The sequence below is a fragment of the Camelus bactrianus genome, chromosome 1 (assembly GCF_048773025.1).
Source record: "Camelus bactrianus isolate YW-2024 breed Bactrian camel chromosome 1, ASM4877302v1, whole genome shotgun sequence".
Lineage (NCBI taxonomy): Eukaryota > Metazoa > Chordata > Mammalia > Artiodactyla > Camelidae > Camelus > Camelus bactrianus.
The window spans coordinates 117,438,731-117,453,147 of record NC_133539.1 but is presented as its reverse complement, the minus strand read 5'-3'; the positions used below and the strand labels follow the sequence as shown (position 1 = coordinate 117,453,147).

The following is a 14,417-nucleotide window of genomic DNA, read 5'->3' as shown; positions in this document are numbered from 1 at the left end:
CAGGGAGTCCCCTCGCGAGCCAGAGGGACGGGACCGGGACAGACCACTTTCGTTTTCCCAGACTGTGGCTGTTCCGGGGACTCGGCCGGCCTTTCTACCTGGAGATGCCGGTCTGGGAGGGAGGAGAGGGGCAGATGAGGTTAAATTATGCTGCACCGATTTTCACGAGGCAACCTGACCCGTGTTACTTACATTGTGTATTGCAAATCAATAGCAACCGCAAACTTTTCTGGAAAAATTTATTTCACATTTCACCCAAAAATGGGAAACCATCCATTGTCCCTATAAAAAGCTACTATTATTTTCTTTAGACTGGATGGGGGAGACAAATGGTTATTTAGGGAGAGGAGCTGAAACACCACATTCGGAGCCCAGGAAAGGGAGGTGGGCAAACCTTGGGGCTTGGCATCAGTAACAAGGTTGAAAGACCCGGGTGACTGGGGAGGGGGTCGCGGAACTAACTCCAGACTGCCCTGCTCGGGTGGCAGGCCCTCGCCGCGGCAGGTGCACCGGAAAGGGGCCACCTCCCCCGGGGGCGCCTGGCTCCCTTGGACAGCTCCGGGGGACGTTCATCCCTCCCAAGTTCTAGAGCGGCCGGGTACCTGCCCGACCTGTCTCCTCCCCTTCTCCTATACCACACCCACGGGACTCTGGTCTCCCCGGGAGAGGGACAGAGCGGGAACAAAGGGGTCTTTGTTCCCCGGCTCCTGGGGGGGGCGGGGGGGAGTCGCGCTCGCTCGTGTTTCCAGGCGCCCCGGGAGACCACGAGGCTCCGCGCCTCCGAGCCCCACCCAGCCTCGTGGGCCGCCCTCCATGACCCCCAGCGCCTGAGGTCAGGGCGCGGCGCCCCGGGCCCCCGCGGGCTCTTTCCGAGCGGGCGGGGTGGGGGGCGAGGGGGCGCCTGGCGCGCTGTGCCGCCCGCGAAGGGCCGGTGGGGGTTCTCGGAGCTGGCGGAGGTGGCGGGCGCGGGAGAGGGAGCCTGCGCCGGGCTGAGTCTGGAGGTGCGGGGCGGGCTCCGAGAGCGCTCTCGGGGCTGCTCCTGCCGGAGCCGCGGCGGCTGGAACCCGCTCCCTCGCTCCTTCCATCCTCCCCCTTCCCTCCTGCGGCCCCTTCGGCGCGCCGGGCCCCCTCCCCTGCCGTCATCACGCTCCCCTTCTCCCTTCTCGGCACTTTTCCTCTCGAACCATCCTCCCGGACAAACTTTGATGGAGAATTTCACACCACGCTGGAAAAATGCCGGTTATGAAAGGATTACTGGCGCCCCAGAACACCTTCCTCGACACCATCGCCACCCGTTTTGACGGAACACGTAAGTCTTGCACTTAGATGAGTGGCGTGGGTTTTTATTTTTTGTCTTTTTTTGAGAACGATTTTTCTCGTGTAAATTACTTTCGTTCCCACCCTCCTTTTTGCAGCAGCGGAGTGTATTTCCTGATGTTCGTGCCAAGGTGTCTTTTGTGCAGAGAATTTTTTTTTTCCTCGCGTGATTCGGCATTGTATTGACACTTTGTGTAGTTGGCCCCCCTTGACTTCTTGGGTTTGTAAGGTTTAGAAAAGAGCGTGAAGAAAGGCCGACGCCAGTGTTCACTGTGGGACGTGTATTTTGGTACCTCTTTAAGGAATTGGTTTTTATTAATCTTATGAGGTGAAAGCGGGAATTGTCCATATTGGTGAACTGCCAGTGTATCCTCCTAGAGTTTCAAGGCTCCCTCAATTTCTAGGGAGAGTTTGAAATGTTCTTCGTACCCGGAGCTTAATTCCGTGAGGTCTTTTGGAGAGGCATGATCCCCTGAGTTTAAGAAATGCAAACCAGAATCAAGATTGCCAAGTGTAACCTTTCTGTAGAATTGTAAGCGCTGTGAGCTTGACAGAATCCTGACTGCTGCTTTTATGGTGGAATAGCGTTCCTCAATCCTGAATTATCTTAACACTCCAGGAGAGGCTGAGTAGTATAAAGGCTGATCTGATCATAAGAGAAAGTTTCAACATATCTTTTGAAGGCGAGTATTATTGGACGTGAAGCTGGATTAAGCTACCGTTAAAAAACAAAGATGTGGCGTGTGGATTCTTGGAGACTGTTGGGGAACATCTGCAAGTTGTTCTCTTTCAGGACCACGGTCAGGTCCACGTTCCATCCCACGCTTCTCAAACTCCCCTCTGTTTGAGCCAGTTGATCTCAAGAGGCTCCCCCTGTAATTAGGAGTCTGTATATTCACCCTCAGCAAAAGCTATCAATCGGTTTCACAATGACTATCCACACCTTCCTCCTAGTATGTTGCTTCTGCCTGCCGTCTTTCCTTTTTCTGCCTGTTACACAAGACTCACAGAAACTCATTTGTGCCGAAGGCTTGCTCAGTGATTCAGGTATCATTGTTTCTAACGATGATGGCATATTTCTTGGAGCTGATGTGGGAGGACACATCTGACTCTTATGTCCACTCCAGTAGTCTGGATACACAGCCTTCTTGTGGGTGGGAAGTAAATCCCCTACTTCTGTGCTTCACGAATAGTTGGAAAAGTTTATAGGAGGGAAAAATGAAATATTTACTTGATTTTCGTGCAGTTGTTATTTTTGACATTCCAGCCTACAGCCGTCAGGGTCGTTGCTGTGAATATTCTTCTCAGTGTTTTTATCTATATCTTTAGCCTTTCCCTCCCCATTTATGTTCTTGATGTGTCAGACAGTAGAAGTGAAGTGCAATGTGATTATTTATCTGTCTTCCTTAGATAATAATAAGAGAAAATACCATCTTAGAACTTCAGATCCCTGCCAATGTCGTCACACCCACCACCCGGCCACTACACAAAGTCACCACCGCTGACCTCATGCACGAGTGTGGGTACTACTATTTATTACCTTAGGAATCAATCCGTTTCTTGGAGTTGCGTGTTCTTAAAGTTGCAAATTTAAGCCCCGAAGACTTTCAACATTAATCACAAATGCATCTACTGAAAATGAGCTAATCAGTAAGTGGTAGTTACTTATCTCATTGTCATTTAAAGTTGAATGGAGAGCACCATGTAGTGAATCATCCCAGCGTAGCCCTGGGAAGTACTGCAGGGATGTTTTTAGATTATCATTTGCTAATGAGAGGGGCTTTGGATCATTTGCGTGAGGGTACCTCTGCCTCTTTCACTGCAACATTTGATTATCAGAGGGCACATAGAGAAAGGTGGGTAGACTAGGGAATAGCTCTTGTTGTATTTTAACTACAGATGCTTGTGAATCCAATAGAAGGTTAGACATTTTAAATCCTTATTTGGGAAGACCATCATCACATAACCAGCATTTAGAATAATTGCAAAAGTAAAGCTGTTGGAGAGCATGCTTGGTCTGTGCTCCAAGGGTCTGTGGGATTCCTGGAGGGAACCACTTTGGGTGAAATCAATCTGAAAATCAGTGAAGTAGGTTTCAAAGTAATGAGTAATGTAAAGGTTTATTTTGGCAAAATTTTGTCTACGACATTTGATGAAGACCCCTTGTCCCAACAAACCCCACTCAAGGAAAGAGGATTGTATTTTCTCATTTGCTTTTCATTTGAATTTCAGTATGCCTTGAATGATCTGAAACTTGAAGATATAACTTTAAGTGAATTTTAACCACAAATTTTATTGTATCTAGTATCATGGCATAACATTTTCCCTGCTAAATATTTAGTTTAACTTATTCTATCTTTTCTGCGTTGACACAATTTTCATAGGTATGATTATTGTCCCTGAAGCTCTTTTCCTATGATCATCCTTCTGTCTCTTGATTTTTTTTTATAATAGTCATTTATTTTCTTGTGCAAGGTAAAACTATTTGCAAGTGTTAACTCTGCCTTATTTGTTAGGTATATTTTATAGTCCTGTAAGTTTTTTTGTTTTGTTTTATTTTGGAAAATTCTGTTGAAAAAATAAGCAAGCAAACAGTACCCTAACAAGCCACCTTGCTAACTTACCCACCATGCAGTATTATTATTAGCTTTATTGATTTAATACTGTAATGGAAAATAATAAATCTTAAAACATCATCTAAAATTTCTCCCAGGGAAAAGCAAATATGTACCAATAAAAGCCTATAATATAATCTTACTAATTTATCAGTTGAGGTAGTATCACAGGGCAACATAAAAGAAGTTAGTAATATGTTTCATCACCTAGTGACACTTTATTGTTTTACATAATAGGATTTTTTTTTCTTTTTAATATTTAAGAAGTGAGCTCTTTGTCAGGATTGAAAGACAATAGTGGACCATTAATTGAAACTGTTTTTTTCTCATATACTATATATTTTTTTAAAACAATTGAAAAATATCAATCTTTTTTATATAAAATGACCCTAAAATATATTTAGTCTTGAAACGTGGTCTCCTGGTTTGTGCATTTAATTAAATGTAAATGAGACTTTGAAAAACTAGGAATCTTGCAATATTGAGTAAGTGTACCCCATTTAGGGAGAAAAAGTAACTCCAACAAATTTCTTTGACTCATTACACACCATACTTCTTACTTGACACACTTAAGCGTGCACACACACACACACACACACAGAGTCTTAACATTATGACCTGCATATAGTTTACTCCTACCATAGTTCCTTTTTTTCACACATCTAATGTACTTTAAAAAATCTTTTCTAAGTAGGCTTTTGCTTTGAGTACATGAATATTAATCTGGACAAAGGGAAAGAAAAATAACAGAGCACATAAGTACATAAAGTACATATTTTTAAAAATACTTGCCACAGGGTACAATTTGAGAAAAACACATCTTTTTGAGGATATAAAACTTTCAAAGGGAACTGTCCATTTGCAAACAGAATGGTGCATTAGCCTACATTTTCCAGTTGCATCAAAATTTGGCCAGAACACTTCTTTCCCTTTGGGGTTAGTGAGACAAGATCTAAGCTCTCAAGGAAGTTTGTAGCCCAGTAGACTCTATCAAGGAGAATCCAGTCAAAGTGTTCAAAAGTAATGGTGGTTTAGAATTTCATTCATATTTGCATATGTTTTAGGCACTCCTATATAGCCTGTTCAAAATGGTCCAAGGAAATTTCTTAAATTGAAATGCTTCCTTCACAAAGGAAATTAACAGTGGTTTTTCTTTTCTCTGTTTTGCTTCGGTCTCTTAACATTAGAAGCACAGAGAGAGGGGTCGTGTACCCAGTGCAGTGGGAAGGGGGCACAGTGAGGTGAAGCAGTCAATCCTCAGTCTTGGCTGGTCACAGCAGTCGTAGCTTGGAAATATCATCAAGGGCATTAGTCAATAAAAAAGAACGAGCTTCATTATTTCTGGGTCTGTCTGTAAAAGGCTGTTACATGAAAACATTCAAGGAAATACCCAGCACTCTGTAGATGTCTCCCCACGAAGAAAAGTTTATAATGACTCTATCTTTATTTTTTACATGCCACTAGTAGTCTCTTTTACTCCCCCTTTTCATGTTTAGAGAGAGTTTCTGTGTTAGCTTTCTATTTCTGTGTGGTAAATTACCACACATACAGTGACTTACCCTGTCACATTTTCTGATGGCCAGACATCCAGGCAAGGACTAGCTGGGTCCCCTGCTCAGGATCTCCAAAGACCACAAGGCTGCAACCAAGTTGTCAGCTGAGGCTCGAGGCCGTCCTCTAAGTTCACGTGGTTGTTGGCAGAACTTAGTTCCTTGAGGTTTCAGGACTGAAGCCCCTGTTTCCTTGCTGGCTGTCAGCCTGGGACTTTTCTCCAGAACTGAAGGCTTCCTTCCGGCTCCTTGACACACGGCTTCTTCTCCAGGCCCTCTCACAGAGGGACAGCCTCCTTCTTCAAGAGCAGCAGGAGTGTATTTCTTTTAGGAGCTCAGTCAGGCCCCACCCAGGATCATCTCAAAGTCAACTGATTATGCATCTTAATTACATGTGCAAAATCCCTCCCCAAATCGACTGTCCTGTCCAAACGCAAGGGAAAGGGGTTAGATGGGATGTGTTTGTGAGGAGCTGGGAATCTTGAGAGCCTGCTTAGAATTCTGTGTGCTCCAGGGGCTATCCCATTGCTGTGCTCATGCAGAGCCTGACGTTTGTTCTTCTACGAAGCAGATTTATGAAGCTCACTCTCTGTGATTCTGTATGCGTGGTCCCTCTTTCCAGATAAGGAGGGTGACATGGGGTCTGTTGGTCTGTGTACAGGAGTCTTAATCTGCACTGCAGGGAGAGCCAGTCCATGAATGTGGCGTTTACAGAAGACCCAAGACAAGTCCTTGTAACCTAAGTACCTTTTGTAACCTCACCTGTTACTGGGCAGTTATGTGGGCTCTTTTGAAACAGCACCTTTTCCATCTCTTTCTTATGCCTCTAACCATGTTTCGGATTTAAGAAACTCCCCACTGTGCACTCTTGTCTTGAGCTGACTGTGTTAAATTGAATAATGTGCTTTCTTTAAACTTTATTCCAAGTTCACTAAAAAATAGAAAGGAAGAAAGAGTGAGGGAGAGAGAGGAGAGAATCAGGAGGAGGGGTGAGGAAGGAGGAAATTACTTGTTTTCATTCTTTTGACTTTAGAGGTGAATTCTTTACCCTGCAAAGCACCTTTCACGTGGGTTCTCAGAACTTCCTTGCAGTAATCTACGTGTTTGCTTTACAAGAATTAGATCTCTGTATTTACCACAAATGCACTTCTTTGGATGAGTGAGATATACAAATAATAAGAAAAGTTTTATTATATGGTCTTTAAAAGTACCAGATAAATTTACGGTTACCAAAGGGGAAAGAGGGTGCATAGGGATAAATTAGGAGTTTGAGATTAGCTGATACAAACTAGTATATATAAAATAGACAAGCAACAAGGTCCTACTTATCACAGAGAACTCTATTCAGTAACTTGTAATAACCTATAATGAAAAATAATACATACATACATACATATTATATATATATAATTCATAATATATATATATAAACTGAATCACCAGAAACTAACAACATTGTAAATCAACTATACTTCCAATTTGAAAAAAAGAAAAAAAATACCAGATAATTTTGTTTTGGTGTCATTATAGAGAGTAAAATGGATGGCTCACATGTTAAGAATGGAAGTTATACCCACAATATATTTTCTGTAGGCTCTGGCATTTTGCATTACCTGGAGACCAGACTCAGCATTCTTCTGGGAGGGCCCAGTCTCTCTGAGGAAGTCTTTACTTTATTCAACCAATCAAACAGTTTTTTCAATGATATTTAATTGACGCTGACTATATACGGAGCCATTATTCTAGGATCTTTCGGATAAATCAGTCTTGTCTCTCTAAGAGGACAATAAATGTGTGCACCAATCACCATAATATAGGTTGGAAAGGGATAAAAGTATTCAGGAGGTCTAGGCAAAGGACTGTGCACATTTGGATGAGGGAGGAATAATTTCTGTGGGGGAATGAACTGGGAAGTCTTCCTATAATAAATGACTTCTGGGTGGGAATGATGGGGTCATATATGACAAGGAAAAAAAGTAGTATTCCATTTACTTTGCCGGTTTGTGTGTCACTTGAGGCTAAAATGGGGGTGGGGGAGCTTCAGGGAGGATAGCAGGTAGCTTAGAGGATGTGAAAGGGGCAAGGTAGAGGCAGGAACACAATGGAAAGTCAATTAGGCCAGACACGGAAGGTCTTTAAAGCCAGCCTGCTTTGTCATAATAAGCCATGAGAGGCGGTGGCTCTGTGTCTTGGTGAGAGAAGTAGGTTGCTGCGTGTGCCTGGTGTAAAAACTCAACAGTCCCACATTCCACAGGCTGATGCATAATACAGGAGAAATGGCAGCCTTGAAACCTAAGATGCCGCTTCTTCCTGTAAAGCCCTGACACTTGAACAAGGGTCCCTTATTACACAGTGGAACTGTGTGTTCTTCATTTGCTTACGGGTGTCTGCTTTGCCCCGGGAGCTAACTTTCCATTAGGAAAGGGAAAGATGGATTTCTGACCACCGGGCTGAGCACCCTGCTCCTCCAGGGCTGCTCACCCCAGTGTTGTCCTGTAGGATTACGCCTCTAGAGAGGAAAAAGAATTGAGGGTGTGCTAGACTTCTGGCCCCGAGAAGCATCTGGAGAAATGCCAACAGTCAAAGAAGACTACTGCAAACAGAATTGCAACTTCTGCAGAGATAGTGGCTTCACCCAGGCAATGCATATTTGCTGATACAGTCTAAACACCAAGTTTTCAAATCCATTTTGGCTTAGCAGAGCCTACAAACAAAAAAGAAGAGACTTCAGCTTTACCTGTGGTATAATTCATATTTACCAACTGGAGTCATGAAGAGTTTACTCAGTAATTTAAACAGTCAGCTATAGTTCTTGGCTTATAAATTCCCTGGAAGATTTATTTTGCTTTCTTTTTTAGCTCTTAATACAGCTCTCATCTCCCTTAAGGCCTTCAAAATTCTCATGTCCTCAAAGGAACTAATAATCTTTTCTAGCCCATGATATACATTTATTCTCTGACCTTGAAATTGGCATCCCCACCCACCCATTTCTTCAGGCTGGAAATCTAGCCCATCCAACTAATTGGTTATCAAGTCTTTGAGATTTCACTTAGAAATGCCCTCATTTGACTCCTCATCTCCCTCTTCCATGCTTCTGCTTTGGTTTGGATCCTGTTTCTTATGACACAATTGCAACCTTACTCTCTCTAGACTCCTCCAGCCAGAAGCCCTGTCCCAGCCTGCTCGCTCCCCCTCCAGTCTGCATTGCCCCAGAGTGATTTTCGTTAAAAGCCGAATGACCGTTTAATCATGTAACCACCCATGCGTTTCCTGCCACCTCTTGGAGACTATCCAGAGTCCTTAGTGTCATCTGAACCCTCAGGATGGTTTGGCAGCACCTTTTCTAGCCACTACCTCGGAGGCTGCAGACGCCCCCCAAATCCCTTGTGCACCCATGCCTCTGGGTCCCTGCAAGGCTCCCATCCCGAAGGTTACCTTCTATCTACAGTCTTCCTGGGAGGCTCCAAGTCGAGGCAGGTGACATTTCCTCTCTGCTGCCAGGTGGACTGTAATGATCTGCTCTCAGATTTCAAGCTCTCAGCTGTCAACTCCTTCAAGCCCTGACCGTGCCATCATTCATTTGTATCTCCCTCTCATAGACGGATGCTTGGAACAGAGGTTTGACATAATAAATGTTTCTTTGAGTGAAAGAATCTCAGATTTCCTAAAGGTCAGGTTTGTATACCAGTTGTCTTCACTGGTCACTGGTGCTCCTTTTATGCAGTATTATGTGGTTAAATTTAGTTTTGAAATCTAATTCTAGACTGGCTTCCAGCCCCTCGGTTTCACGTGGTGGAAGCACTAATTTCTTTTTCTAAAACTCTAATGATAATAGTGACTCCCATTCGGGGTCTGTCTGCTTTATCTGCTCCTACACAACCCAACCCAGTGAGGAGGCAGGCTTTTCGGTTACAGAGGACAGGACGCAGCTCAGGATTTTTCTGTGTTATCACACTAGCCTATGATTTTGCTACTATAGCCTGTGATTTTGCTACTATACCCCACTGCTTTTGAAATGTGGCTTTTTAAATAATAAGTATAAACAGACTGGGGCACTCTGGTACCATTTCTAGTTTCTAACTCTTGCAGAAAAGGATTTCTTCTTTAAAGTTTCTCGCCCTTTCTAGGTTATAGGCTGTTTCTTTCTCTTTTGATACATTATGCTTTAAGTACTTGTCGTTTAAAGAATGTTTTTAAATTGGCTCTTGAGACTCACATCTAGAGCTGCTAAATGCACTCACTGTGCAAAGCAGTCTTACTCATCAAAGAAAATCTACTGTCCTTTTTTAAAAAAAAATAAAATAAAGAAACCCATTTTCTTTGAGATTCTTGTGCTGAGAATTTGTTGACTTTCGAACCTCCGTATTATTGTGTGTGTGTGTGTGTGTGTGTGTGTGGTCAGGCTAATCGTGCCATAGAAGATATTCTAATTCTCATGACTATTGTAGTGACATCATTTTGTATTTTTATCTTGTTAGTTAGCTACAGAGGCAATTCATCTACCTATTTTGAGTCTGCTTTCATTGGAAGAAATATATTCTCCAGTGTCAGGCTCTGTTGACACCTTTTAATAGAAATCATTTACTTTTTCTCCACAATGAACTTACAGGAAGAAAAAAGGGGGGTCTAACTTCTAAAGCTCAAATCTAATCTAAAGCCCCTTTTCTCCCCCTAAGTTTTCCTTGATCCTGATAAGTCTTTGGGATAGATTTCCTTATTGCACCTGTCAGTCCAACTGAGTTTCTTATTCTAGTTATTGAACTAGAGGGATCTAAGACCAGAGCTCTTATCAGTCTTTCCAAATTTTATTTGATTTTTCTAGAAAAAAAAAAGACCCACATAAGAAGTTCAGATGTTATCAAAATGTCAAATACCCATTTTGACAAGAAGTAGAATTGTCATTAAGTGTGGTGTTCTGGCTTCACCTGCAATGGCAAGAATAATGTAGAAGATTAAATTGGGCATACTTTTGATCGTAACACCAAAATTAATGTTTCTACTGTGATTCCATGGATTGTGGAAACGAATGAATGTCTTGGGACTGGAGCTTTTGTATTGTGTTAAAATTTTTGGTTTGAATAAAAGTTATAAAATTATTTGAAAGATTGTAATAATAGCTAATGTTTGTGTAGCATTTCCGTATATTCATTCTTTTATTTCGTTGCTTGAATTGCTTTTGAACTAAGATAAAAAGTGGCCTCCTATTATAATTTTTAATGTACATTTATTTTACTGTAAGTGAAGTTTAGCATTATTTAAAGTACTTAAGATCTATTTGAATTTCTTCCCTGGGCATTCTTTGTTCCTATTCATCGCTCATGATTAATTAAATTGTTGGCATTCTCTTTTTGACATCTGTGAGCTCTTTACATGGTAACAAAATGAATACCTTACTGGTGATGGGAATCATATATGTTTTCTCCACTTTTAGTGGAGTTTTTGATTTTTATGTAGATGAATTAATCAGTTTCCTTTTATGACTTCTGTGTTTTGTGTCATACTTAGAGAAGCATTTCCTATTCTGAAATTACTTTAAAAACATCATATCTGTTCTACCACGGTTTCATTTTTTATATTAATTTTTTCACCTCTATTAAAAAGTTCTGTCATTTGATCTGTTGAGTACCATGTAGGGGTTGAAAATTTTCTTTCTAGATTTCTATCCACTTTTCTAACAGTATTATTCAATAATTCACCTTCCCCATGCTGATTTAAAATCGCCAGTTTATCATATTCCATATTCCTATATGTAACTGTCTCTGTTTTTTGACTTGCTATCCTATTACCTTTATCTATCTTTCTCTGTATTTGTTAGTTCCACAGTTTTAATTACAGAAGTTTTTTGATATGTATTAAAACTCTCATTCCATTCTGTGTTTTCCATCAGAATTTTACTTGGCTAATCATACCTACTTGGAAGTCCACCGGAACTTAAGAGTAAGATTAGCTAGTGAAAAAAAAAAATCCTGATGGTATGGAATCTCCTGTAGGAAAAATGACATTTTTATAATGTTGAAAACTCATATGCAAAAATGTGCTATGTATTTCTACCATTTACATCATTCTGGAGGATTCTCAATAAAGCTCTAGCACTTTTCTGGTTTATTTGATTCCTAGTAATTGCATCTTTGTAGCTGCTACATAAAGTGGATTCTCTTCTTCCACTGTTTTGATTTTCTAATTCAATCATGTTCGTCATTTGAGGGCTGTTGATTCCTATGTTTTATTGTTTTTCTAACCAGCTGGCTTGTTGAGTTTCTACTACTCTTTGTAATAATTTTACAGATGGTGTTTTGGGGTTTTTATGTAAGAAATAATATTGTCCTCAAATAACACTTTTGCTTCCTCATTTCCAGTTTTCACAACTCTTATTTTTTGTCCCCTTAATTTTTTTTCTATTATCTAATTGCTCTGGTTAGTATTATAAATACTATGGAAATGGTAATGAACAAGAATATTCTTCTTGTTCCTGACTTTAATAGAAATTATCTTAGTGTTTTTCTAGTAACTATTTTTCTGGTTTTCAGTTTGAGAAATAAATGTTTCATTATAAGGAGATTTTGTAATGTATTCCTATCTTATTAAACAATTTTATCACTTCTTTCATCATCTATTCAAGTAATTCTTTGTTTCTTATTGAATCAATTAATATAATAAAATCTTTTGACAGGTTTTATAATATTGAACTATCCTTGCCTACTTTCAATAAAAGTTACTTGGCCATGTTGCTGGATTTTACTTGTTAATGTTTTATTTAGTATTTCTTTTAGAACTTTACTTGTTAATGTTTTACTTAGAATTTTAGAATGTTTGTGCATGTTCATTTTTTCTTTTTTTTTTTTTTTTTTGTATGTATGTATTATTGGATTTTTGGTGAGGGGAACCACATATGCATATTTGTGCCAGTTGTAATGTAGTCTCATCAGATTTATAATTCGTGTCAGGTTTTTCTTATTTTAATAAATTATTATCATTCATCATTACATTAAAACAAGCCAAGGTGGACTGGTTGATCTCCAGTTAGTTCTTACAGCTTTGGCTGTGGTGTTTCCTAGTAGTGTCTCAGATGCCTATGTAGTGAATATAGTTCTTATTTTAATGTGTCCTTACATACTACAGATCCCCAGCAATGACATATATCTTCTATCCTAACATTTTCCAAATGTGAAATATACATGTATATTCTTTCCTAGAAGAACATACACCTTGTACACCAGCCAGTAACACCATGGCTCGCAAGATGCATAATATTACCAGGTCACAAGTTAGTGGACTTATGAAACATGGGAAAGTATAGCTTAAGTGTACATGAACTATATATAGAATACTTCTCTACTCTAAAAGAAATTTTGTAGTGAAACTTTTTTGTTAGTTAACACAAGTCTCACAAATATGAAAAATTCTTTTAATGAAATGTCAAATCCCCATTTCTTAAGAAAATTGATGATGAATGTGTGTCTGAAAGAAAATGTTGACATTTATATCTATCATGAGTGACAGCATTGGGGCAGTATTACTGACTTCATTAAAATCAGAAGCCACAAATCTGCTGAATAAGCATCAGCATGTTTTTAAAAAATCAGTAGCTGATTTAAGAAGACTATACCTGCAAATAATGATTCATTCCACAGAAGGTATCTTGGACATACTGCTCTGTGTAGCAGTGTTACCAAGTCCAATCTCATACTGCTTGCCCCATGACAGGCCAATAAGTTGAGAGACAAGGTGTTAGGCAGGGAATGAATAGTGACATTATTTGGAAAGCCAGCAGACCAAGAAGATGGTGGACTAGTGTCCCAAAGAACCATCTTACCCAAGTTAGAATTCAAACTTCTTTTATACTAAAAGCAGGGAGAGTGCTTCTCATTGTTGTAAATTTCTTGGTATAGGAATCCTTTATTCTTGCAGCTGTCCGTGTAGGTCTGGTCACAGTGTTCCTATAAAACTCCAATGAGACAATTGCTAATTTCTTTTCTGCAATGTTTTATCTCTGTATGAATGGAAAAGTGTTATACCTTTAAAGGTCAAGCCTGGGAGGCAGAGCCTTGAGAATGAGCTCTCCTGTATATTTCAAGCTATAGGCAACATTCTTTTACAAAAGGTGCAGAGTGATTAAGCCCAGGCAACATGGCACAAAGTTTACAGCTAAAGGAATAGATCCAATGTGGAGTCAAGTTTGTTCTCTGTTATAGCATGACTTTTCATTTAGATCAAAGAACTGACATTCTAAATTAATTGTATGCATTCATTTTTTTGACGAGGTTTATAATGGTATAATTTATATACAATAAAATCATCCCTTTTATGTGTAGACTTCAGTGAATTTTGCAAAATGTGTACAGCCATATAACCACAACCACAATCAAGATTTGGAACAGTATCTCCTCCCCTCAAAAAACTAATACCCTCCCCCATCTTCCAGTTCCTAGGGACAACTAATTTGTTTTCCACCCCAATGTTTTTGCCTTTCCTAGGATGTAAGATTAATGAAATCATATAGTACATAGCTCCCTGCTCCCCAGCCCTGGCTTCTTTCCCTTAGCATAATGCTTTTACAATTAATTAATTTTTTGCATATGTCTGTAGTTTTATTGTTGAAAATTTCATTCAGTTTTGATTTTGAGTTTTCTTATACATGTAGAAAAAAATGAGGCAACAGTGGATAATGTATTGTTTCTATAGTAGAAGAACTTATCAAGTATTAATACCATCAAGGTTTTCAGTAGAAAATCAGTTAATTTTAATAATACTTGAGTTTGCACATCAAATTCATGGATATAAATAAAGCTTTCCAAAGTTGAGTTTATAGAAGGTAAATCACATAGTATTGTAAATCCTATTGTAAATTCAGTTAAATGGATCACTAAAAATAAAGTTACTTATTTTGTGGTGACAAGACATGTAAATTTTGGTAGAGCAGAGTGTCACAGTAAAG

The 14,417-nt window shown here is 39.9% G+C and overlaps 1 protein-coding gene across 1 annotated transcript in view; it reads left to right on the top strand.

Moving 5' to 3' along the window:
- Positions 1–732: 732 nt before the first annotated feature.
- The window catches only part of KCNH8 (potassium voltage-gated channel subfamily H member 8), a 353,104-nt gene continuing 339,419 nt past the window's right edge, over positions 733–14,417 (top strand). Inside the window, exon 1 of the mRNA XM_010959592.3 lies at positions 733–1,309. Within this exon, the coding sequence (XP_010957894.1) occupies positions 1,234–1,309 (76 nt within the window). The 5' untranslated portion in view covers positions 733–1,233. The remainder of the gene's footprint in view (positions 1,310–14,417) is intronic.